Raw genomic sequence first — 27,204 nt, forward strand, 5'->3', positions numbered from 1 at the left:
ATGGTGAAGTTATTAATTACACTTTGGATGGTGTATCAATAAACCCAGTCACTACAAAGATACAGGCGTCCTTCCTAACTCAGTTGCCGGAGAGGAAGGAAACCGCTCAGGGATTTCACCATGAGGCCAATGGTGCCTTTAAAACAGTTAAACAGAGTTTAATGGCTGTGATAAGAGAAAACTGAGGATGGATCAACAACATTGTAGTCACTCCACAATACTAACCTAATTGACAGAGTGAAAAGAAGGAAGCTTGTACAGAATACAAACATTCCAAAACATGTATCCTGTTTGCAACAAGGCACTAAAGTAATACTGCAAAAAATGTGGCAAAGCAATTAACTTTTTTGTCTAGACTACAAAGTGTTATGGTTGGGGCAAATCCAATACAACACATTACTGAGTACCACTCTTCATATTTTTAAGCATAGTGGTGACTGCATCATGTTATGGGTATGCTTGTAATCGTTATGGACTGGGGAGTTTTTCAGGATAAAAAGGAAACAGAATGGAGCTAAGCACAGGCAAAATCCTAGAGGAAAACCTGCTTCAGTCTGCTTTCCACAAGACACTAGGAAATGAATTCATCTTTCAGCAGGACAATAACCTAAAACACAAGGCCAAATCTACACTGGAGTTGCTTACCAAGAAGACAGTGAATGTTCCTGAGTGCCCAAGTTAAAGTTTTGACTTAAATCTACTTGAAAATCTATGGCAAGACCTGAAAATGGTTGTCTAGCAATGATCAACAACCAATTTGACAGATCTTGAAGAATTTTGAAAAGAATAATGGACAAAAGTTGCACAATCCAGGTGGGGAACGCTATTAGAGACTTACCCAGAAAGACTCACAGCTGTAAACACAGCCAAAGGTGATACTGCAAAGTGATGTGTGAATTATTATGTAAAGATATTTCATTTTCAATACATTTGCTAAAATGTCTAAAAACATGTTTTCACTTTGTCATTATGGGGTATTGTGTGTAGATGGGTAAGAAAAAAATCAATTTAATCCATTTTGAATTCAGGCTGTAACACAACAAAATGTGGAATAAGTCAAGGTGTATGAATACTTTCTGAAGGTACTGTAGGCGTTTCAAAGAACTGTCAGTCAAGGCAAGCTCATGAATTTAAGCACCCCACTCAGACAGTCTTTTCAAACTTCCTGGTAGTTAGCAATGAAAGAGTACTTTTTCAATGATGTTGTGCATTTCTATCCCCCAAAAATATTATGAGTGACATTTTAGTCACTCTAAATAGTATTTTACATGGGATTCAGAATGACTGTTCGGGAACTTTTAAAAAAACGTACATCATATAGCCTTGGCCTAATAACCATGGTATATGCTACTGGTGCAAACAGCCAACTTGAAGCAGCTGGTTATGTTATTTGAGTTTAGAAAATAATAAATAGGCCTAGGATATGAAAAAGAGTAGGTTAGCCAATACAAATGTGCCCCACACGAATAAATAGTTAGGGGTAGCCGATAGTTGGCGCTAGATCTGCACTATCCTCTATGATTGATGTGCCCAGCCTGTAACACACTCATGTCCCCAGTGGACGGCTCGTACAGCATCCTCCATTTAGAATGCAAAGGCATATTTTTCCTTCTTAACTAGTTTAAATGGCGGGCCATCTTAATAAAACACACATTTCCACCACCATTTTCGGATTTTCGGACAACTTAGAATGTTGCACACCCTTGGCTGAACATGGTGTTTTATGTGGTTTATTAAGATGGTACACATATTTTTTCTATTTTTATACCAACGGCCCGCCATTAAAACTAGTTAGGGAGGGAAATGATGCCTTTGCAGCCTGAATGGAGGAAGCTTTATGTACGAGCCGGTCCACGGGGTACATGAGTGTATTACTGGCTTGGCACATCAATCGAAGACGATAGTGTAGATCTAGCGCCCACTATCGGCTGCCTATGCTAATAAATAGTGTGATAAATAGATCCTATGATAAATAACTCAGTAAGTGTGTAATGAAACATTACGCAGGATTTTCACGAGTTTACCAAAGTAAGCCTATTTGAGAACCTATAGGGAGGAGGTCAGTGACCTGGCAGTGTGATGCCAGAACAACAACCTCACCCTCAATTTCAGCAAGACAAAGGATCTGATCATGGAATACAGGAAACAGAGGGCCGAGCACGCCCCCATCCACATTGACGGGGCTGTAGTGCAGCGGGTCGAGAGCTTCAAGCTCCTCAGTGCCCACGTCACTAAGGAATTATCATGGGGCCTCAGAACCTCAAAATGTTCTACAGCTGTACCAGACTCCAGCCACCTAAGTAATAGACTGTTCTCTCTGTTACCACACGTCGAGCGGTACCGATGCACCATGTCTGGAACAAACAGAACCCTGAACACTTTCTACCTCCAAGCCATAACACTACTAAATAGTTAACCAATAGCTACCTGGACTATCTGCACGGACCCTTTTTGCATTAACTCTTTTGACTCATCACATATGCTACTGCTAATTATCTTTCCTGTTGCCGTCACTTTATCCCTACCTATATGTACATATCTACCTCAATTACCTCATACCCCTGCACATCGACTCGGTATTGGTACCGCGTGTATATAGCCAAGTTATCGTTACTCATTGTTACTCATTCCTAGTGTTATTATAATAATATTATTTCTCATTTTTTCTCTCTGCATTGTTGGGAAGGGCCCGTAAGTAAGCATTTCACTGTTAGTCTACACCCGTTGTTTACGAATGACAAATAAAATTGGATTTCATTTTGATTTGAGAAAAGCCCTGTCAAACACAATATTTCATATCCGAGTGCTCTTGGTAATTAACGCTTGTCTGTCATCCGGTGGTTTAATTACGTTACTGCACCCACGGCCAGCTCTTGCCACGGTCACCACCCACGGCCAGCTCTTGCCACGGTCACCACCCACGGCCAGCTCTTGCCACGGTCACCACCCACGGCCAGCTCTTGCCACGGTCACCACCCACGGCCAGCTCTTGCCACGGTCACCACCCACGGCCAGCTCTTGCCACGGTCACCACCCACGGCCAGCTCTTGCCACGGTCACCACCACATAAAATAGGCTAGTTGGCAATCCTAAAAAAGGCCTTTTGTTGTTGAAATACCCCTACGCCAGTTAGAGCAAAACACAATACTTTGGAACAGATTTCTCAAATTAAAATCACTTGGAGCTGATTTGCTGTTGTTTTTAAAGTTGTAACTGTTGCCAAATAATGACATTACTATATATTGCTAACAATGTGAGAGTAGGGTGACTACCCTATTGGGTCTTGAACCAAAAGGGTGAATGCACTTTTAAGTAAATCTCAGCTCTGTTAAGAGTACACTCAAGAAAAACTATTTTATTGATCATAGTGATTCAGGACTGTCATTAAAACAGGTTAACATGCCCCACCAACATTAGACAACATACAGAAAGCCCTTAAATTGCTGGAAAAAGTATATTAATTCAGTGTTGAGAATTGTCCGATTAACTGATACCTCACATAGACATGGTGGCGTTATGGGAAGATTGAGTGCTGTGAACTAAGAGGTTGTGAGTTCAAATCCCATGTGAGGACATGTTGAATAATAATTACTGTATAAATGAACATGTACAATGTAACTGTCAAACATGTTGAAAACAATGAATGTTAAAAGCAATGTGTTTGACCTTGCCAGCAGACAAAGAGCTATGACTGGACCAGTGGTTCACCAATCAGGGCCTTCATTGGCTCAGTAACGAGGTTACTTGGGGGGGGGGGCTGTTTCTTTGGGACCATTAGCCAATGTGCTGACAACTGATAGACAGAAATGTTCCCATGAAACATGTCTAGAATATCTTATATTCTGAGAACATGGCAACTATGTTCCGTGTATGTTTGGTGTGACGTTGATGGAATATTATTCTAACCCACAGAAAACTGGACACATGAATGTTCTTGCAATGTTCCCATGAAATGTGTCTAGAACATTAATATCTTACATTCTGAGAACATGGTTACCCCGTTCTGGGTAAGTTCTATTTGACATTAAGGGAATGCAACCATTTTCTGTGTATGTTTGGTGCGAAGTTGATGGAATATTCTAACCCACAGAAAACTGGACACATGAATGTTCTTGCAATGTTCCCATGAAATGTGTCTAGAACATTAATATCTTAAATTCTGAGAACATGGTTACCCCGTTCTGGGTAAGTTCTATTTGACATTAAGGGAATGGTCTCTTGGAAACATTCCTTGTACATCACAGGAACATTCTTAAGGGAACGTTCTTTAAAGTTGCGGGAACATTTGTTGTTAGCTGAGATTGTCTGCATATAGAAAAGGCAGCAGACTGCTTGGCATTTAAACACCAAATATTCAAAGTCACAAGCCTCTTTGAGGATCAGTGAGGCAAATCGGAGGCTCCAACAAAAGGAAATAGAACTCTGGACACCCTCTCCCTAGCTCTACAACTTGCGGTATACCAACTGTGGTATAACTTGTGCCTCCAGGATTAGGCTCTTAAGTCACATCCTTAAGCTTTGACTCATTGCTAGTCCAAAATGGCTTCCTGAATCCAACATGACCTTCCGCTGGCTCACTGCATTTGTGCACTCTACTGCTGTTTGGGTTGAGCAGGCACATTTATTTTTTCAAAAAATCATGTCCACCATCCTGGCTGTCTGTCCTGGAGTTACATTTACATTTTAGTCATTTAGCAGACACTCTTATCCAGAGCGACTTACAGTTAGTGAGTGCATACATTCTTTTTTTATTTTTCATACTGGCCCCCCGTGGGAATCAAACCCACAACCCTGGCGTTGCAAACGCCATGCTCTACCAACAGAGCTACATCCCTGCCGGCCATTCCCTCCCCTACCCTGGACGACGCTGGGCCAATTGTGCGCCGCCCCGTGGGTCTCCCGGTCGCGGCCGGCTATGACAGAGCCTGGATATGTTGACTTGGTGGTATTATGGCGTATGGGTAGGATGCAACCATACATGATTACAAGCGCAAAAGGCAGGTAGGTGTTCACTACAATGAACCAACACAATCTGACACTCATTGACAAGAAATGCCATCAACTTACTGGGCCTTCACATGTCATAGGAATTACGCCTCTCCAATGTCAATGCCAACCTGAATCTCCCAGTCTGCCTTGGCATTGCCGTACATGTTGACTTGGTGACGTTATGGTGTATGGGGAGAATGCAACCACTTGATGACAAGCTCATAAGGCCGGTGTTCATCATAGTGAACCAACACACCTCTCCAATGTCAATGCCATCCTGAATCTCCCAGAACTGTCATCGAAAGCCCCACTCCACCATCAGTCCTCCCCTCTGGCAGTTAATACAGAAAGAGACACCATGGAACTGGACCATCAGGAGGCCATTCAACTGACCAAAATGCAGTCTGGAAAGTGTATTGCCCTTATATGCTACCACCCATGGCTGGCCAGCCCATGTGACACCTGAACTGGATTCACATGGCTGTGGTGACTCATGCATTGGTCTGGGAAACTGTTCAGGAATCACCACATCTCTTTGAGGACATATGGCAAGCAAGAGGCCCCTTAGGATGGTCAAACTTAAACAAAGATGCTGTATGTCATCATGTACAGTGAGGGAAAAAAGTATTTGATCCCCTGCTGATTTTGTACGTTTGCCCACTGACAAAGACATGATCCGTCTATAATTTTAATGGTAGGTCTATTTGAACAGTGAGAGACAGAATAACAACAAAAAAATCCAGAAAAACACATGTAAAAAATGTTATAAATTGATTTGCATTTTAATGAGGGAAATAAGTATTTGACTCCCTCTCAATCAGAAAGATTTCTGGCTCCCAGGTGTCTTTTATACAAGTAACGAGCTGTGATTAGGAGCACACTCTTAAAGGGAGTGCTGCTAATCTCAGCTTGTTACCTGTATAAAAGACACCTGTCCACAGAAGCAATCAATCAATCAGATTCCAAACTCTCCACCATTGTCACGGTTTCGGCCGAGGCTGCCTCTCTTCCTTGCTCGGGCAGGCTTCGGCGTTCGTCGTCTCCGGAATACTAGCTGCCACCGTTGTATGTTTCTATGTTCGTTTGGTCTGGTCTGGTATTGTACACCTGTTATCGTTTAGTGTCATTAGTGTCCTATAAGTTCTCGTTGTGTTTGTCAAGTGTTGTGTGTGATTGTTTTCACTGTCGTGCGTTTTGCTAGTACGTATACATGTTTGCTCGGTTGAGCTGTTCTCCATTGTGTTGGAGTGTTTTGTCGCACCTGTTTTGTGCGCCCGTTTTGTTTTCGCCTGCGTGCGGAGTTCTCGCCTCAGGGCATTTATTCGTGCTTGTGTTTGTGCATCCACTAAAGTCTTTTGGACTTACTTTCTGCGTCCTGCGCCTGATTCCACCACCACACCCACCTACAGCAACACTGACAGAATCACACACCTGCTCGAATGGAATCAGCAGGAGCCGCAGCAGCACAGGAGACGTTGGAGGACAGGGTCCGGGAGCAGAATGACCAGATCCTGCGGATGGGGTCCGCCCTGCAGGAGGTGATCACCACCCTCCAACGCTGGGAGACCCGAGGGACACCCCCAACGCCATCTTCCCTGCCCTCACCATCGGCAGGTCAGCCCATTCCCGCTCCGGAACCCAGAGGAGTTCGACTCTCGCTCCCGAGGGCCTACGATGGGACCGCTGCCGGGTGTCAGGGCTTCCTTCTCCAGGTGGAGCTTTACCTGGCCACCGTGCACCCGGCGCCCTCGGGACACGAGAGCGTGTCCGCCCTGATCTCCTGCCTTTCCGGCAAAGCGTTAGAATGGGCCAACGCCGAGTGGAGGAGAATAGACGCTACCACCATCACGTACGCCGAGTTCTCCCGCCGCTTCAGGGCGGTGTTTGACCATCCCCCGGAGGGGAAAGCGGCGGGGGAGCGTCTGTTCTGCCTCCGGCAGGGGAAGAGGAGTGCCCAGGAGTTCGCGTTGGAATTCCGGACTCTAGCGGCGGATGCAGGGTGGAATGAGCGGGCCCTCATTGATCACTACCGCTGTAGTCTACGTGAGGACGTCCGTAGGGAGCTGGCCTGTCGGGACACCAGCCTCTCGTTCGACCAGTTAGTCGACATGTCCATCAGGCTGGATACCCTGCTAGCTACCCGCGGACGTCCCGAGGGGGGTCCGTCCATTTCACCCTCCAGCGCCTCCGAGCCGTGCCCCATGGAGCTCGGGGGCGCTGGCGCTAGAGAGAGGAGGGGTCGGAGTACGAGGGGGTCCATCTCCTGCACCAACTGTGGTCGGGGAGGACACACCGCGGCTAGGTGCTGGGGATGGCCTCCTAGGGGAGAAGACGACAGGCCCCGCACTGGGGAGCCCTTCCAGGTGAGTAGGCGCCCCACTCACCCAGAGCTCTCTGTTGCGTACTTCTGTATACCTGTGCGTTTTCCACAGGCCGCACCTCATTCCCAGCATAAGGCGCTGGTAGATTCAGGCGCGGCTGGGAATTTTGTTGATAAGAGATTTTGTTTAGCCTTAGGGATTCCCCTTCTCCCTGTTGACGTCCCCTTCCCCGTTAATGCCCTAGATAGCCGTCCGTTGGGTGCGGGCTTGATCAGGGAGGTCACGGCGCCACTTAGGATGTGTGCGCAGGGGGTTCATCAGGAGATGATCCAGCTATTTCTGATCGACTCGCCTGCGTATCCGGTGGTGCTGGGCATGCCCTGGTTGAGTACCCATAACCCGTCTATTTCGTGGCAGGAGAGGGCTCTGATGGAGTGGTCTGCTCAGTGTGTGGGTCGATGTTTAGGCGTTTCCGTAGGGGCTACCTCGGTGGAGAGTCCAAACCAGGTGCCCGCATTGCACGTTCCCCCTGAGTATGGGGATTTGGCTATTGTGTTCAGTAAGTCGAGGGCGACGCAGTTGCCTCCCCATAGGCAGGGAGATTGTGCGATAGACCTCCAGGCAGGAGCTGCGCTCCCACGGAGCCATGTGTATCCTCTGTCTCAGGAGGAGAAGAGAGCTATGGAGACTTACATAGACGAATCTCTGAGACAAGGATACATACGGCCCTCCACTTCCCCTGCGTCCTCGAGTTTCTTTTTTGTGAAGAAAAAGGATGGTGGGTTACGCCCGTGCATTGATTACCGTGGTCTCAATCAGATCACGGTGAAGTACAGTTATCCACTCCCGCTGATTGCGACCATGACGGAGTCATTGCACGGGGCGCGTTTCTTCACTAAATTAGATCTCAGGAGCGCGTACAACTTGGTGCGCATTAGGGGGGGCGATGAATGTAAGACAGCCTTTAGTACCACCTCGGGCCATTACGAGTATCTTGTCATGCCATACGGGTTGATGAACGCTCCTTCAGTTTTCCAATCATTCGTGGATGAGATCTTCAGGGACATGCAGGGGCAGGGGGTGGTCGTGTACATAGATGACATTCTCGTGTACTCGTCTACCCGAGTCGAGCATGTGGCCCTGGTGCGCCGAGTGTTGCGGAGGCTGTTGGAGCACGACCTGTATGTCAAGGCAGAGAAGTGTCTGTTTTTCCAGGAGTCGGTCTCCTTTTTGGGTTATCAGTTGTCTGCGTCAGGGGTGAAGATGGAGGTAGACCGGGTGTCAGCCGTGCGTAATTGGCAAACGCCAACCACTGTGAAGGAGGTGCAGCAGTTTTTGGGGTTTGCGAATTACTACCGGAGGTTTATCCGGGGTTTTGGACAGGTGGCAGCTCCCATAACGTCTCTTTTGAAGGGGGGTCCGGTGCGTCTGCAGTGGTCAGCCGAGGCGGACAGGGCGTTTGGGAGGCTGAAGGACCTGTTTACCTCGGCCCCGGTGCTGGCGCATCCGGATCCCTCTTTACCATTTCAGGTAGAGGTGGACGCGTCAGAGGCCGGTATAGGAGCCGTGCTTTCGCAACGGTCCGGCGCGCCACCTAAACTCCGCCCCTGTGCTTTTTATTCCAAGAAGCTCAGTCCGGCGGAGCGAAATTATGACGTAGGGGACAGGGAGCTGTTAGCCGTGGTACAGGCCCTAAAGGTGTGGAGGCACTGGCTTGAGGGGGCTCAACACCCTTTCCTCATTTTGACGGACCACCGTAACCTGGAGTACATCCGGGCAGCGAGGAGACTGAACCCTCGCCAGGCGCGGTGGAATATGTTTTTGACCCGGTTCATATTTAAGATCACGTACATCCCTGGGTCACAGAACGGTAAGGCAGACGCACTGTCTCGGCGGTATGACACGGAGGAGAGGTCCGTGGAGCCCACTCCCATACTGCCGGAGTCTTGTCTGGTGGCACCGGTAGTGTGGGAGGTCGATGCTGAACTCGAGCGGGCGTTACGCACCGACCCTAGTCCACCTCAATGCCCGGAGGGTCGGAAGTACGTTCCGCTCGAGGTTCGGGATCGATTGATCTATTGGGCTCACACGTCACCCTCCTCTGGACACCCTGGTATCGGCCGGACAGTGCACTGTCTTAGTGCTAAGTACTGGTGGCCCACGTTGGCGAGGGATGTGAGGGTTTATGTTTCCTCCTGCTCGGTGTGCGCCCAGTGTAAGGTGCCTAGACATCTGCCTAGGGGTAAGTTACTACCCCTGCCCGTTCCACAACGACCATGGTCTCACCTCTCGGTGGATTTCATCACTGACCTTCCTCCTTCACAGGGGAATACCACTATACTGGTCGTTGTGGACCGGTTCTCTAAGGCCTGTCGTTTGCTCCCTATGCCGGGCCTTCCTACTGCCCTGCAGACCGCCGAAGCGCTATTCACCCATGTGTTCCGGCACTACGGGGTACCCGAGGATATTGTGTCTGATCGAGGTCCCCAATTTACCTCCAGAGTCTGGAGAGCTTTTATGGAGCGGTTGGGGGTCTCGGTGAGCCTCACCTCGGGTTACCACCCGGAGAGTAATGGGCAGGTGGAACGTGTGAACCAGGATGTGGGTAGGTTTCTTAGAACATACTGCCAGGACCGGCCGGAGGAGTGGGCAAGGTACGTTCCCTGGGCCGAAATGGCCCAGAATTCCCTACGCCATTCCTCCACTAACCTAACCCCTTTCCAATGTGTGTTAGGTTACCAGCCGGTTCTGGCACCTTGGCAGCAGAGCCAGATCGAGGCTCCTGCGGTGGATGAGTGGGTGCGGCGCTCGGAGGAGACATGGAACGCTGCACACGTCCACCTGCAGCGGGCCCTCCGTCGTCAAAAGGTGAGCGCCGATCTCCACCGCAGTGAGGGACCGGTGTACGCACCTGGTGATCGAGTCTGGCTCTCTACCAGAAACCTGCCCCTCCGCCTGCCCTGTCGGAAACTGGGTCGGCGGTTTGTAGGGCCATTTAAAGTCCTGAGAAGATTGAACGAGGTGTGTTACAGATTACAACTACCTGTTGAGTATAAAAGTATTAATCCCTCGTTCCATGTGTCTCTTCTCAGGCCGGTGGTAGCTGGCCCACTCCAAGAAAATGAGATCAGGGAGACTCCTCCGCCCCCATTGGACATCGAGGGGGCACCGGCGTACTCCGTGCGGTCCATCTTGGATTCGAGACGTCGGATGGGGGGTCTCCAATATCTAGTGGAGTGGGAGGGGTACGGCCCGGAGGAACGGTGCTGGGTGCCGAGGAGAGACATTTTGGACCCGTCTCTCCTGACGGAATTCCATCGTGGTCACCCGACGCACCCTGCTCCGCGTCCTCCTGGTCGTCCCCGAGGCCGGAGTCGGCGCACGTCTGGAGCCGCGCGTCAAGGGGGGGGTACTGTCACGGTTTCGGCCGAGGCTGCCTCTCTTCCTTGCTCGGGCAGGCTTCGGCGTTCGTCGTCTCCGGAATACTAGCTGCCACCGTTGTATGTTTCTATGTTCGTTTGGTCTGGTCTGGTATTGTACACCTGTTATCGTTTAGTGTCATTAGTGTCCTATAAGTTCTCGTTGTGTTTGTCAAGTGTTGTGTGTGATTGTTTTCACTGTCGTGCGTTTTGCTAGTACGTATACATGTTTGCTCGGTTGAGCTGTTCTCCATTGTGTTGGAGTGTTTTGTCGCACCTGTTTTGTGCGCCCGTTTTGTTTTCGCCTGCGTGCGGTGTTCTCGCCTCAGGGCATTTATTTGTGCTTGTGTTTGTGCATCCACTAAAGTCTTTTGGACTTACTTTCTGCGTCCTGCGCCTGATTCCACCACCACACCCACCTACAGCAACACCATGGCCAAGACCAAAGAGCTCTCCAAGGATGTCAGGGACAAGATTGTAGACCTACACAAGGTCGGCAGTAAATATCGGCCATATAATCATCCTACCCGACTTCCAAAGGAATATAAAGGAATATGTAGGACGTGAGTGACGGGCAGGACTTTTTGCCACATTCAACATTAAAAACTCCAACCACAGGTCAATTAGGTGTTGGAAGGATCTAAGGGCCGGTCTGTTTGTGACAACCCTTTTACAGACTATCCTTCACAACCAGACAACTAACCATTCCACTACTGGAGTATCCCCTGCATCATTCAGGCTGAGATAACATTCCAGTTAGTTAGTGGGTCTCGTTGGCATACAAGCTGCATCTGAGTGCCTGCACCCAACTGTTGTGGAAATGGAAACTGATCACAAAGCCCTGAATACCCTTCCAGTCATACAGGAAGGATACTAGCCTTGTCGTTGCAGCTTGCCCAGAATGACCAGTTAGCTGTGCAAGTTGGTCAGGCCCCAGAACTACAACCATTACTGGCTACTTTGTCTCCTCACCCTGTTAGGACACACTCATGTCCTGGTCACCTGGTCAAGACTGAATCAACCTTGCACACTTTCAGTGAGGAAAAGAGGGGAAATGTTAGAGCTGTACATATACTCTACTAGAGTAGCTGACTGTTGTATTACAGGTTGCTTTCCTGTAACTTAGTTACACTACTATGTGCCTGTGTTGTAAAAAACATGAACACACATTGAACAGCCAGTTGGCTTCAGCTATTCAAACAAAACAGAGGCATGGCAGTGCCACTCATAGTTCTTGTTATACCAAGAGCCGTAGGAAACCCTTTTAAAGACAGAATAACACAATACGAAATAAACCAGGGCAATTTATATGCAGGCGAAGGTGTCTGAGCGTAATGATGTTGGCCACATTGTTTCATAATCAAATTGATTTACACCAAAACAGTCTTTATGGGCATGAGTGTTGTACACAATTCATCTATAAAATTCATATTTACATGTGATTTGACCTCCATCAAATGGTATTATGGCAGCCATATTGAATTTTGGATGGCATATTGGATTTGAGGCAGGGTGGCCCCAAAGATAATCTTTGCTGGCCCCCTGACTAAATTACAGGAGTAAGGGCTAAAGATAGAAAATCCTTCAAGGAACCTTGGAACCCCAAAAAGGTAATTTCGATGTCTGAGCCCAGTTGTTTTCCTGAGAGCCGATTACAATAGCCACAACATCAAAATACAGTGTATTTTTGTCAGGCAGGACCAAACAGCACTGAAAGATAGCAAATTTGACTTGCCTATTAATCAGCTACCAAAAAGTAAAGCTTACATTCATCATAAATATTAATGGTTGAAATGTCCGCCTATTCTATATCTGTAATTCCAAGATGCATTAAGATATCCTAATGCTGTTTGCATTATTCCGAATTTTTTGAGTTTAGCGGGTGTGTCACAATATCTATCAATTTAACCACTTTTGCAGTAAAATATTTTTACACAACCATCTATTTCATGAATGGGAGACATTAGAGATGTGAAGAAAACATGGTTGTGTTTTGTTCTACCTCAGGTAGGTGTATCTAAAACAGTAGTAAGCATTTCACGGTACGGTCTAGACCTGTTGTATTCGGCGCATGTGACAAATAAAATGCGAGTTGATTTGATTTTAACCATTTGTTTTCTTAAGTTCTCTTTTAGTGGTATATAGCTCTAGTTTCTTCCCTTTTCCTAAAACGTCTGCTCTGATTACCAGTTCAAACATGTCCTGCACTTCTTTATGCATTAACTTCAGTGGATGTATTCTGCTTCATGTTTGAGGAAGCAGTTTGACAACCTTTGTCAACCAAATGAGATAAAGCGATACTGTGGCTGCATTTACACAGGCAGCCCAATTCTGATCTTTTTTTTTCAATAATTGGTCTTTTGACCAATCAGATCAGCTCTGAAAAATATCTGATTTGAAAAGATCTGATGTGATTGGTCAAAAGACCATAAATATCAGAATTGGGCTACCTGTGTGACTCAGCCTGACTGATGCAGCTGTGCTCACTCTGTGGCCACAGCAATAACCTTATGAAGTTCTGTGTTGTCTCAGGATGTTTTTGTTTTGCACAGTGGCATGCACTGCTACATGAAACCAGACCCAGCTTAGACATTTACTGTTCCTTTTTATGTATGTGAAACTCAAAAGGGTTGCAGATGATTCTGACGCATGTCTGTTTTATACTATGGAAAGAACTATGAAGGAGGGGGAATGACCTGACCAGAAAAAAACACTACAGGTACCACAGAGTGACACAGGGGAGAATGGTAATAATGATAGAGGGGTGGTGTATTTATTTGGTATCACTCTAACAATCCCAATGCCATCCGCTGTGGGTGTGTCAGGTTGAATCCCCAGCCACAGTCATAGGGCTGTAGCCAGGGTCTGAGTTTTAGTGAGGTACGTTTCCTTTGCATACGTTTTTTTGTTGCTGTTTTACAGCTAATTCCCTGCAATTCTACGTATTTTGCCATCACATATGCCATGTTAATATGATATCTGAGAGTGACTAACAAAATCAATGGGGGCCCGCTGGGCATGTGCCCTGCGTGTCCAGTTAGTAGTTCGACCATGATTACTACAAGTTTAGATAGCTGGCTAGACTAACTAGGCTAATTTACCAATCTAAAAATGTTTAAATGTAGACTCAGAGAAAGGACATTGCAACGAGCAGCACAGCAGATATTGGGATGAGCGAGATGCAAGACTTCACTCTCACACAGTCACACACAGTATCTGTGCATGAGCAGCGGTTCGCGTCACGCTGTTCACAGCTTGGTAGCCATGGGACCAAAACAGTGGAGAAGTTGATCCTCACGCTTTACCCACTATACTGTTTACTTTCTGCATCTACGTAATATCGCTGACTCTACCTTTAACTGAAGGGCTAATTGAATGACTGTCAGTGAGTGACATATAACAAGAGGAAAACTGCTGATGCACAACCAAGTTCGAAAATTGCACCTTGTGTATTCTACTATTCTAGCTCTCAACAGTTGTTGCGTCCCCAACTGAGGCCCACCCCCTCCCCATTTTTTTCCCCTGACCTCTGCGTCCTCATAATATGTAGCTACGGCCATGGCCACAGTCCATTGTATCAGATGACAAATTATAAATGCTTCCAGATGCTTAAAGAATGCTTCCGGAATTCCAGAAGACCAATGAGAAGAGAAACACTCCTTAAAACATACTGGTGTATGAGGTAGCTTCACCTTGAATGCACTGAGAAAGAAAGTTGCAAGCACCATAGATAACATAGACTTATCTGATGACTTAATTTGGCGGTAGGTGACTTGGGGAGTTTTAGCATGTGGGTGGTGAGGTTGTTGAAACCAGACTCTGTTGTGAATGTATTACTTTTCTGTGCTTTTGCAGACTGCTAGGGCATGTACTTTCCTGTTCTACATGTTTTTCTTTTCAATATGTGGTTTGCTAATCCAGTATAAGGTTCAAGCTGCGATACCACAAAAGCAAAAACCCTGAAGACCTCCATTTAACATCCTCTTGAACAGGAAATCTGTATGTCATTAACCAGCTCATAAAGTGATGCACCATCAGCAGAATCAAGCCTACCACAAAGGTTGTTGGCTCTCTGCCTTGTGTCAGTAGTTACACTGGAGGTAGTTTGACTAATAAGCTGAAGGTCAAACCGCACAGACAAGCGGTAGAGTAAGTTTAAATGTCATTTTATTCAACATTCTGGCTTTTAAGGAACATTTACACGATTTTGCAGGCATTAGTTTCAGGCTGTATATACCAATTAATTGTGTATTACAGCCTGATTAATCAGACTACACTGGAGGGATTCCATGACAGCATGTGGACATCACCTTGGATCCTATAAGGCAGTATTTCCCAACTCCAGTCCTTCAGTACACCCAACAGCACACATTTTTGTTGTAGCCCCGGACAACAACACCTGATTCAACATGTCAAGGGCTTGATGATTAGTTGTCAACAAGTAGAATCAGGTGTGCTTGTTCAAGGCCACAATAAAAATATGTACTGTTGGGGGTACTCAAGGATCAGAGTTGGGAAACACTGCCAAAGGTTTTGACTAGATGGGATACAGCTTTTGTCAGATTTGACTTTTCACATCAGGTTAGGAGAACTTACGCAGCAGGTTAGGATAATTAACATAGCAGGTTAGGATAATTATGTTAAGGTTAGGAAAAGGGTTAGGGTTAGCTAAAATGCAAAAACATAATCAGATTTTGACGTTAATTTGACAAAAGCCTGCTATAGGGGATGGTCACTGTAGGTCCAGGAGTTCTTCCTGACCAGATATATCTTCTATCAGGTTAGTGTGGTGAAGGGTCTGAGGTTTTGTCTTGACGGGAAGTGAAACTGTATCTAGAACACAACATGCTGCTATATCCTGTAACAAGACACTGAAGAGTCATAGTTTAGTCTCTCATGATATCTTGATAAAATGTTCATGACGTAGGAAGTTACTTGAAGCATCCAAATATCCACACAAATCTCCAACTTCCCCTTACATTATCAGATTTACTATTGAGACTGTTTTAGAAGGCAGGAAACTAGGAAGAAACCTAGAGAGGAAACAGGCTCTGAGGGGTGGCCAGTCCTGTGGATATTTAAATCTGACAGATGATAGTCCATTCATTTCTTGAGCAGAAGTGAGAACTTCCAGTGTGCCCTTCTTGTGTTCCTCAACAACATACAAAACCATTGATCTTTATTAATGAGTTACTTCTTACATAAGAAGAGGTAGTTTTGGTGATTGAATATGAACCTTGCTGTTCTCAGCAGAGGGATAGTGATTAGGGTAAATCGCTGTACCTGGTCATACTTCTGTAAATGTAGTATTTCCCTTGGAGAAACATAACCTGCATTCCAATAATGTGTTAGCAAGTGTCATATTATTTAATAATCATATTCACATATGACAAGCAAAGGAATCTGCTTCAAAATGCTTGTTCTCCATAGACCCAGAAGCAGTATATCATAACCTCTTATAGTCCCCAAAACAATGAAGTCAAGACAATGTTGTGTTTTCTTCAAGTATTACTCCTCCACATCTAGCTATGTCAACGTCATGACAGGGCGCTCTGAAACGTCTCAGTGTCATTTTCCCTTTGCTGAAAGCTGTGGGATAGAGGAAGCCACAGAAGGTGCCGTTACGGGATATTTGATGGCTGACTCACGTCACACTTCAGTATTTCCTTGATGGGACTTGGTTCTGTCAAAAGCACTACTCATGAACAGGAACTCATTCATTTCAGTCTGAGACTGAGAGTGGAGTGGAGCGGAGGGCAGAGCAGCTACCCAGGTAAGTTCTCGCTTATGTTTCCTTTTGTAATAGCATGGCTTGATAATAGTTTATTTCAGACTTCAATCAACACAGCATATATTAAAAAAGATTGCAATTTTCATCACTTTTATCAATTTTGTTTATTTGATTTGATCAAATTATTTGATCAACATTTGTTTCCTTCCATTGAAAGAAAATCCATGTATGCATGGTGTTTATAAAATGCTGTCCTTGAAATGAATGGGTTTTAATTACACTTTTGCCTTTCTTTAGGTGATTGATCAGAGTGCGTCGTCCTTGTGATTCAGCTTGTGTATCGGCCAGTGGGACTAGATTGAATACCACCCTGTTAGTGGGACGATGAGGCAACTAGGAGACAACTCCAGTGGGCTTGATGTGAACGGCACCTCCTGTGAGATCCATGACAGCATCCTCTCTCCTGCCTTACAAATTCTCTACTCAATAATCTGCTTCTTCGGCCTGGTCAGCAACACCATGACCATATTTGTGTTCTTCCTGAGGAAGCACTCCGACTCGTCCATGGCTGTGTACATGAACCACCTGGCTATGTCTGACTTCCTGCTGGTGTTGTGTCTTCCCCTGCGGGTCTACTACCACAACAGCCCGGGCCCCTTCTACCTCTGCAAGGTACTGGGCGTCTTCTTCTACATTAACATGTACGCCAGCATCCTGTTCCTCAGCCTGATCAGCCTGGATCGCTACCTGAAGATCATCAAGCCTGTGTGGGTCCTGAGAATCCACAGGGTGCGGTGGAGCCACCGGGCGTCCTTCTCTGTGTGGGCAGGTCTGGTCCTGGTCATGCCTCTTTTTTTCCTCAGCAACAACAGGCAGCACCCCTGTGACAGGATCTGCTTCCACTTCCACCACAAAGGTCTTCTGGGGGGCGTGGCCAACCTCACCGTGGTGACCTTCTTCTATTCTATCTTCCTCCTCTTCATCTGCTTCTACGCCAGGATAACCACCAAGCTGAGGAACATGTCCTTAGGCAACCAGGACCCCAAGGCCCAGCGGAGGAAGAGCAGGGTGATCCTGAAGACTTTTGTGGTGCCGGTGATCTTCACGCTCTGCTTCCTGCCGTACCACCTGGTGCGAGTGCCATACGTGCTGGCCCAGATGGATGTGATCCAGGCCCTGGGCAGTAAGCAGATTCTCCACATCCTCAATGAGCTCACTCTGATGCTGTCTGCCCTCAACAGCTGTCTGGACCCCATCATCTACTACTTCCTGTCTTGCACCTATAGGAGGACCATCCTGTGTGCCCTGCAGGGGCAGTTCAAGACCATGTACGCTGTTAACAGCAGACGCATCAGTATTAACCGATCTATTACAGAGATATAGAGCTACAGTATCTAAGGCAGGCAATTTTAACATTTTGCACAAATTAATTTGGATAATGGACATTAAACAAAGTTGGATTAACTGAAAAAGATAATGTATAATACGTGTTAATACTGTTGATACTATTGACTCTATAAAATAAAGTATAGGATATTATTGAATGTCCTTTACGAAAGATATATATAAATATGAACTCTTGTTATCAATTTCTTACTGGACTTTGTATAATTGTTGGTCCAGTAAGAATGTTTTTTATTTATTTATTAGAATTTGTGCATTCTTTTTTGTTTGAGTATGTTACTCACACTTATGGAGGGTGGCCTTAGGTTCTCATGGGTAAAAGGGCAATATACAACATTACCCTTTAAATGTCTTACACACAAGGAATTCCCCAAGATGAGTATGCTGTTTCATTTCATTTCAATGACCTACATACTCACCTGAAGGCCACAAGATACGTGTAGTCGCAAAACGTCTATGTTGGCAGAAAATGTATTCATTAAATTAAGTACACTGACAAAGGCTGCTATGACCATGTTGTGACAGTCTTGTGCACTTTTAAAAATAATGTTTTTTCTGCCATGGGATCAATACATTTATATTTTCACACAATAGAGAACCATTACGTTTATTTGTGGAGGTATTTGCCTTTTACAATTGCATTAGTTAAATTCATCAAAGTTACTTTCATTTGAAGAGTTTATTTCCAAAATGCTATATCCACCAATTTTCACATTTGTGTCACTCTGGATAAGATCATCTGCTAAATGACTAAAATGACATTTACATTTTAGTCATTTAGCAGATGCTCTTATCCAGAGCGACACAATTAGTGCATTCATCTTAAGATAGCTTGGTGAGACAACAACACATCACAATCGTATCAAGTACATTTTCCCTCAACAAAGTATTTATCAGCAAAGTCAGTGCTAGTGGGAAAAGAGATCTCATATTACTGTTTTAAATCATTTTAATGTTGATGTCACAAATGTATTATTTGTATATTTCTTTATTAAGAATGTAGTTATTTGTTACATTTACTTAGTAAAACCTAGCAGTACTACTTATTTATCTGACAGTTAGGTGGACATATAGCATTTTGCTATTATGATTATTTGTCTTTCTGAAAATGGAACCATCAAGTGACAGAATTAAAACAAATACATATCTGTCATTGAACAACCCCATGCAATGATTGGTGTGTTTTTCACTATCTAATCTCTTTCATAATTTCTTTAAACAATAAAAGCTTATTTACCAACAATCCTGAAAATGGATATATAGTGTTTTGGAATTCAATTAAATGTGATGTTCATAATGGATTATCTCCTCAGAAAACACTTTGAGATTCTCTAATTATTATGGAATCATTGTTTACTTGCTTTCAAAATATTTATATTAAAGTACATTGATATTAAACGATAACAGAGTACTGATCAATTTAAGTAAGTACAGTTGAAGTCTGAAGTTTACATACACCTTAGCCAAATACATTTAAACTCAGTTTTCCACAATTCCTGACATTTAATCCTAGTAAATATTCCCTGTTATAGGTCAGTTAGGATCACCACTTTATTTTAAGAATGTGAAATGTCAGAATAATAGTAGAGAGAATTATTTCTTTCAGCTTTTATTTCTTTCATCACATTCCCAGTGGGTCAGAAGTTTGCATACACTCAATTAGTATTTGGTAGCATTGCCTTTAAATTGTTTAAATTGTTGGGTCAAACATTTTGGGTAGCCTTCCACAAGCTTCCCACAATAAGTTGGGTGAATTTTGGCCCATTCCTCCTGACAGAGCTGGTGTAACTGATTCAGGTTTATAGGCCTTCTTGCTCGCACACGCTTTTTCAGTTCTGCCCACACATTTTCTGTAGGATTGAGGTGAGGTCTTTGTGATGGCCACTCCAATACTTTGACTTTGTTGTTCTTAAGCAATTTTGCCACAACTTTGGAAGTATGCTTGGGGTCATTGTCCATTTGGAAGACCCATTTGCGACCAAGCTTTAACTTCCTGACTGATGTCTTGAGATGTTGCTTCAATATATCCACATAATTGTCCTTCCTCATGATGCCATCTATTTTGTGAAGTGCACCAGTCCCTCCTGCAGCAAAGCACCCCCACAGCATGATGCTGCCACCCCCGTGCTTCACGGTTGGGATGGTGTTCTTCGGCTTGCAAGTGACCCCCTTTTTCCTCCAAACATAATGATGGTCATTATGGCCAAACAGTTCTATTTTTGTTTCATCAGACCAGAGGACATTTCTCCAAAAAGTAAGATCTTTGTCCCCATGTGCAGTTGCAAACCATGGTCTGGCTTTTTTATGGCGGTTTTGGAGCAGTGGCTTCTTCCTTGCTGAGCGGCCTTTCAGGTTATGTCGATATAGGACTCGTTTTACTGTGGATATAGATACTTTTGTACCTGTTTCCTCCAGCATCTTCACAAGGTCCTTTGCTGTTGTTCTGGGATTGATTTGCACTTTTTCGCACCAAAGTACGTTCATCTCTAGGAGACAGAAAGCGTCTCCTTCCTGAGCGGTATGACGGCTGCGTGGTCCCATGGTGTTTATACTTGCGTACTATTGTTTGTACAGATGAACGTGGTACCTTCAGGCGTTTGGAAATTGCTCCCAAGGATGAACCAGACTTGTGGAGGTCTACAATTTTTTTCTGAGGTCTTGGCTGATTTCTTTTGATTTTTCCATGATGTCAAGCAAAGAGGCACTGAGTTTGAAGGCAGGCCTCGAAATACATCCACAGGTATACCTCCAATTGACTCAAATGATGTCAATTAGCCTATCAGAAGCTTCTAAAGCCATGACATAATTTTCCTGAATTTTCCAAGCTGTTTAAAGGCACAGTCAACTTAGTATATGTAAACTTCTGACCCACTGGAATTGTGATAGATTACATTTACATTTTATTCATTTAGCGGACGTTCTTATCCAGAGCGACTTACAGGAGCAATTAGGGTTAAGTGCCTTGCTCAAGGGCACATTGACAGATTTTTCACCTAGTCGGCTCGGGGATTAGAACCAGCGTCCTTTCGGTTACTGGCACAACGCTCTTAACCACTAAGCTATCTGCCACCCCGATACAGTGAATTATAAGTGAAATAATCTGTAAACAATTGTTGGAAAAATTACTTGTGTCATGCACAAAGTAGATGTCCTAACCGACTTGCCAAAACTATAGTTTGTTAACAAGAAATGTGTGGAGTGGTTGAAAAACAAGTTTTAATGACTCCAACCTAAGTGTATGTAAACTTCCGACTTCAACTGTAGGTGAGTAGTCTGTATAGTAGAGGCAATACATTATCTACTTTTTAAATAGTCTAATCCAATCACTGTTAGGATTCACTCAGTTTTTCTCTGATTTATCAGGTGAATTATGGGTTGAATTAGTTTGTTTTATCACCTACTGCTCAAAAACAGGCTCGGCTTCGACTGACAGCATAGATTGATCACAGAGAATTATCAGTTGAAATGGAGGAGCAGAGGAAAGAGTGATATACCCGCTGTTCAAAGCCAGACGTTCACATTGATGATATCTCTAGCAGATGATCAGCAGCTTTTCATTACAGAGAACAAAGCCATTTCAAGTCCTTATCTTGGATAAATACTGATTGGTGCATATTTAGGATATTTGCATTTCGTATGAGTTGATCTTGCAGTAAAATACCTGTTGACAACCTTATTTTCTGTCATTTGTATATCATATAACCTGTAAATTATAATTATAATTTTTCTTACATTTCAAACCTATTCTTATCTTTTATTTAATCCTACAGAGCACTGATCTCAGTTGTTTCCTGTGTTTTTGTTAACAGTAACACCAGTTCTGGACTTTCAGCTCCCCCTACTGGTCATTCATATTGTCTTTGAATCAGCATGTGGCATAATATTTTACCACCATTTTTTTCATTACTGTTTGGGCCAATTGTCTGGAGTATCCATCTGTCCACACAAGAGACATAGGTCCACGCTCATTTTCTGTTTTCATGCTTATCTGAATCGTGACTTCGGGATCAGATGGACTCTGCACTCACACAGCTCTCTCCGTCTCCCTATAATGGAAAAAGACAAGGGGTTAACCCAACATTAACAAAGAGCACTATTCTAGTATTTTATTCCCTTCTATTTCTTAGAAATGTATTTATTGGAGACAGCAGCGAGGCGTTAAGGTAAAATGGCCGAGTCCACCTCTGATTGGCTGTGCTTATCTCATGTCGCTCTCCTCGGGGGGCCTGGAAAGTCCATTGGGACTCAGGGAGTCATCACATTCCTTACATCCCAAACATACAGTATTGAGCTCTCCTCAGGCTCAGGATTTACCCCATGTCATTCCAAAGCATGTGTATATCCACATTAGTATTGAAACAGTTTATGCAAAATTAAATGTTTCTTTATTTTTTCCAGAAAACATGGATGAGTCATCATTGGTTAGAATGTCACAATGAATATGCAATTGGCATTAGATCATGATATCTAGTCAGGGAATGGATGGATTACCACATATTAGAATTAATCAGGCTGTAGAGTGATTCATATTTTTTTGCGCGTGAAATAAAGATATTCGGAATACAATAACTTTACGTTTCTTAAATGACAAAACAAATATGAAGCATTATTTAAATTGTCAATAAAACACACACTATACAAAAACACAAACTCAGAAACAAAAGTAAAAATGCTATGGATACTCTCTCCAAACATGTCACACGGGCATTGGTAACCTCCAGTGGAGCATTGTTTTTCAGAGCAGTGATATCACCCCAGACAGTGATATCATCCCAGACAGTGATGTCACCCCAGACGTGTGTGTCAGGCCTCTCCTAAGCCTCGGCCTCCTCTCCATCAGCGTCAGCATAGATGTGGCTGTGTGTTGCCATGGGAACCCCTCCGGAGGTCACAGAGGCCTGGTGGCCACTCCCCATGGTAGGGACGCCTTCATACGCCACCGTGGCCGAACTCTTAGGTTTGGCCCTGGAGGGGGAGAGGAACTGTAGGTGAAACACAGCACCTCACATTTAAATTGTATTAATGTCAATGACTTCATAGTGCAGCACAAATCATAACCACTCACTGCATCTCTGTTTCCTTGGTATCCTTGTATTTCTGCTTCTTCATGGAGTGTGTCATGTACAAGACGATAAGAATGATTAGGACAGCTCCAAGAAGTGCTCCAATGACTGCACCAGCAATGGCCCCGTCACCTAGCTCTGTTAAATAGGCGGGTTATTGGTAAGATTAGTTACAGCAGTGTGTCTATAGCAGTGTGCAGATTACATAGCCACATTCAATCAAAACAACATCATATATGTTACCCATACCATGGTTGAGCTCCACAGTGCAAGTGGCAGATCCCACAACGTTAGAGGCACTGCACTGGTACTCTCCAAACTCAAACTGGGATATGTTTCTGATGTACAACGATCCTGTTTTCGGATCTGAAAAGAACAAGAGAGAATAAAAGTCTAGCAAAAAGCATTCTAATGAATCAGAGCACAACAGAGTGATGGGGGACGGAGGAACAGTATGGCAACCCACCGGTGTTCCCCAGCACAGGTTTCTTGGTCTTGTCCTGGTCCAGTTGTGTCCAGGTATAGGAGGGGGTGGGGCTTCCCTGCTCACTGTGGCAGGTGAGGGTAACCAGGTGACCAGACTCCACATCACCATGGACAGCACAGAATGGCACAGAGGGCCTCTCTTACAGACCATGTGATAGAGAGAGAGCATGTGTTAACTTTACGTAATATGCTGCAATCTGGACCCAGTTGATCAAACTACTGGTAATCAGAGAAAATGTCCAAAGTTAGACATGAAAGTCAACACTTGCCCTGGACCAGTAGCTAGCTATTTTGTCTAGTAGTAGGTACGTTTGACAGTTGGAATGCAGAACACTGAATGCCAGTGCTTGATACCAGTCATTACAGTGATATATTCAATCAAACATGAGCAGTCTAGCAAAGATGATGTCATCCCCCTGAGTGTCTCTTATGCGTTGCTATGGTGACAATGGTGACGTTGTACATCATGGTACTTGCAGTGTTTACGGTGACTAAAATGACACATTTATACAACAGACATGACCAATCATACGCAAGTATATTATTTGTAAGATGAGCAGCCATTGTGGATTGGTACAATCAAATGTATAAACAGGATAAAAAATAAAAGACCAACAGCATGTCCATGTTAGGACTGAATACAGTGTATTGCCTTCACCATAATGCTTCAATACAACCTCTCTGCTCTATCGAACTGGGAATCATTAATTCAATCTAAAATAGAGTCATGTGTTTCTCCATTCTATTCCTAAAGAGTACGAGACATGTCGGGAGGCGGTCTTGTACTCCTGTGTTCCTGTTCTAATTTCTGACACTGACAATGAAGATACTAGTCTGCTCCAGTTCCCATGGAAACTACTGTGGATACTGAGGCCAGCAATGTTGTCCTGGTAACTCTGTGAATGAATGGAATCACAGACGGCATGTAATTCAATGATCACAAAACTCAGATTAGGGAAAAAACTTCAAAGATCTGGTTGTGTGTTGTGTTGACACTAGCATAGGAAGAAGGATATACTGTACGTTACTATTTATTATTATATGTGACTTCCCTATATTCATTGGTGAAGTAAACCATGACTTATTTCAAAGCATTTGACCAAATGTAAAAACAGAATTTACCAAGAATGTTGACAATGATGGTGGCCTCAGTCTTCCCATTGACATCAGGGAAGTTGCGGACTTCACATGTGTAAGCCCCTGCATCGGACACTTTCATGTTGCTTATTGTTATTGAGGCATTGTTGGTAGTAGCTGGAGAGCTGGAAGGCTTCAACCTGCCTTCATATGGTTTGGAAATCACGTCCTCTCCTGACTGAGAGTAATACACCTAGAAAGTAACAGCAAGAATGTCTTCGAGCCTACATAAAACCACTGGAAAACCATTTCTTACCAAAAACACAACAATTTATGCACTGATTGACAGATTTCGTGTTGATATTTCAGTGATTGCTCATTCTACAAAAGAAGGTTCCAATTTGCCAGAAAATATGGAGAAAACCCATGTTAGTGAGACTTCTGACGTTCTGCTCTACTGTAACACTGCTTCTGCACACAAACAAATGACGGTTCCTCAATGGTTCTTTGGGAAGGGTGATGGTTCTATGTGGAACCATACTGACCATCATTTGAGCCCTTCAATGGTTCTTTGCAGTTCCAAAAATGGTTCTTTCCTCTTTTAGTGATAATTAAAATGTAGGGGCGGAATTCATTAGAATATTTTGGGACGTGGTTTGTGCACATCTCTTTTTGTGCAACTGTGACTGAGGGTGTCATTCTAGTTGATCTAATCTGCAGTGTTACACTATTACATATTAAATATGACTATGGCCAGTGTCAGTATCCTTTGAAAGACTCATGTATGGCCTTGTGTCAATAGAGAATGGTTGATTAAGACAGTAGTTCTAAATTCTCTCCTCAGGGACCACCCGGCTGTTCCAGAACTAGCACAACTGATTCAACTAGTCAATAAACACAATAATAAAACCTATGACATTTATACAATATAATATGGCTATTAAACCAGAATAAAAAACCCTGTGTGGTTCTACAAATAACTTTTGAGATTGAGAAAGGTTCTTTATAGGACCATTCTCCATAAAGGTTCTATAATGAACCATAAAAAGGGTTCTATATAGCCCCAAAAAGGGTTGTAACCATAGTGGAACCCTTAGGAAATAGTTATTTATATTACCATACAGGTTCCATTTAGAACCTTATGAGCATGGTTCTTTATAGAACCTTCTAAAAAAGGTTCCATATAGCACCAAAAAGGGTTCCGCTATGGTTACAAGCCAAAGAACCCTTATTTGGCACTACATCAAATAATTTGTTTTTAGTGTGTGTTTGGAGGGCAGGGAGCCACTGGTGCTCTGGTGACTGGGCTCTTTGTTGTCTTGCCAGGGTGTGTCACAAAATGGGCACTCAAGAGCAACCACCATATTGAACTAGTAGCCTACCTGCCTCTGCTTTTATTAAAATACAGACGCACCAATCCTTCACTCTTAGAAGAAAAGGTGCTATCTAGAACCTTAAAGGGTTATTTGGCTGTCCCGATAGGATAACCCTTTGAAGAACCCTTTTTGTATCCAGGTAGAACCCTTTGGATTCCATGTAGAACCCTTTGGGGATTCTACCTGGAACCAAAAAGGGTTCTACCTGGAACCAAAAAGGGTTCTCCTATGGGGACAGCCGAAGAACCCTTTTGGAACCCTTAATACTAAGAGGGTTGTGAGACCTCATATAATACAATAGCATGTACAACTGCAATAACTCTCCTGAATTTCCATGTAAACCTGAAAGCAGTTTGATCAGAGATTTTCAAATTCAGACATCTTTGTAAATCTCTGTAACTACAGTAACAAGGCATTTAGTACTTTTGTCCTTGAACAGAGACATATCTTTTGGAGCACTCTGGGTGTTGAGAATGGTCCAGGTGACTTTGAGGACACACAGGGAGTGTGACAATGTGGCAACATGAGACAGAGTGAAGAAAGCCACAGAGTAACGTTGGTCTACATACCTGCTGTGGCACCATGGAATCTTTGGCAACAAAATTCCACTGGATGATGAGGTCACTGGTTTTCTGCTCAGTGGTAACAAACGTGCACTGGAGAAGAGCACTTTCACCATTTGTCACGTTCAAAAACTTCTGGGGAACCGTCACTGTGATGAAATGCCCACAACCTAAAAAAAAAAGGACAGGGTTAATAAATATACTGTACTTGTGTACTTTTATGTTTATTTCATTCGGATTGAATATTATTCTTTAATATCAGACCCCAAACGTTCTAAAACTTGCCCAGAGTCCCATTTGTAAGAGCAAGAGATATGGGTACCAAATCCTTTCACATTACTGAAATATCATTATTATTATTTATTTCATAATACATGAACATGTAACTCACCCATCATGCCGAACAGCAGCACCATTCTCAGTGTAGAGGACATTTTAAAGGAAATGTTGCAGCTTATTTCTGTCTCCTTCAATAAGCCAGTCAAGAGTGGTATTGCTCGCACTACCTCAAAATCCCTCACCTTTCTCAGTTCTTACCTATCAACTAAGTTGTAATGGGCAACGCCTAGGTAGAGCATACTGTATAAGCCTGTGGGGACTCTGTGGTAGTGTACAGGCTGATTTTGTGCCTGTACATATCATGGGGGTGTTCAAGTTGTGTGCACAGCCTTGTTTGCCATATCACCTAGACTGGGCGGGAATAATCTCAGACTGTTATTTTTCAAAATGTTGATTTGCATTTCCAAATTAGCACCATTTGTTCCTACTTCAATCT

The 27,204-nt window shown here is 44.1% G+C and overlaps 2 protein-coding genes across 2 annotated transcripts; one reads left to right on the forward strand and one right to left on the reverse strand.

The window, feature by feature from the left end:
• The first annotated feature begins 16,444 nt into the window (after positions 1-16,444).
• On the forward strand, positions 16,445-18,368 carry gpr34l (G protein-coupled receptor 34 like). Its single transcript, XM_084140647.1, has 2 exons — positions 16,445-16,502; positions 16,758-18,368. Exon 2 carries the CDS (start codon positions 16,845-16,847, stop codon positions 17,841-17,843), a length of 999 nt encoding a protein of 332 aa, XP_083996773.1. The 5' UTR covers positions 16,445-16,502; positions 16,758-16,844; the 3' UTR covers positions 17,844-18,368.
• A 4,310-nt stretch (positions 18,369-22,678) lies between these two features.
• LOC311099523 (V-set and immunoglobulin domain-containing protein 1-like) lies at positions 22,679-26,863 on the reverse strand (the record flags this gene model as incomplete). The annotated part of the gene is made up of 7 exons (XM_084140225.1): positions 22,679-22,829; positions 22,930-23,065; positions 23,177-23,293; positions 23,394-23,552; positions 24,536-24,743; positions 26,436-26,599; positions 26,821-26,863. 7 exons carry the CDS (start codon positions 26,861-26,863, stop codon positions 22,679-22,681), a joined length of 978 nt encoding a protein of 325 aa, XP_083996351.1.
• Between the last annotated feature and the right edge of the window lie 341 nt (positions 26,864-27,204).

This window comes from Coregonus lavaretus, assembly GCF_964263955.1.
Source record: "Coregonus lavaretus genome assembly, chromosome: 24".
Lineage (NCBI taxonomy): Eukaryota > Metazoa > Chordata > Actinopteri > Salmoniformes > Salmonidae > Coregonus > Coregonus lavaretus.

Bases quoted from the DNA above. Each gene is read 5' to 3' on its own strand.
- gpr34l (XM_084140647.1), top strand. From the start codon at position 16,845: ATGAGGCAACTAGGAGACAACTCCAGTGGGCTTGATGTGAACGGCACC.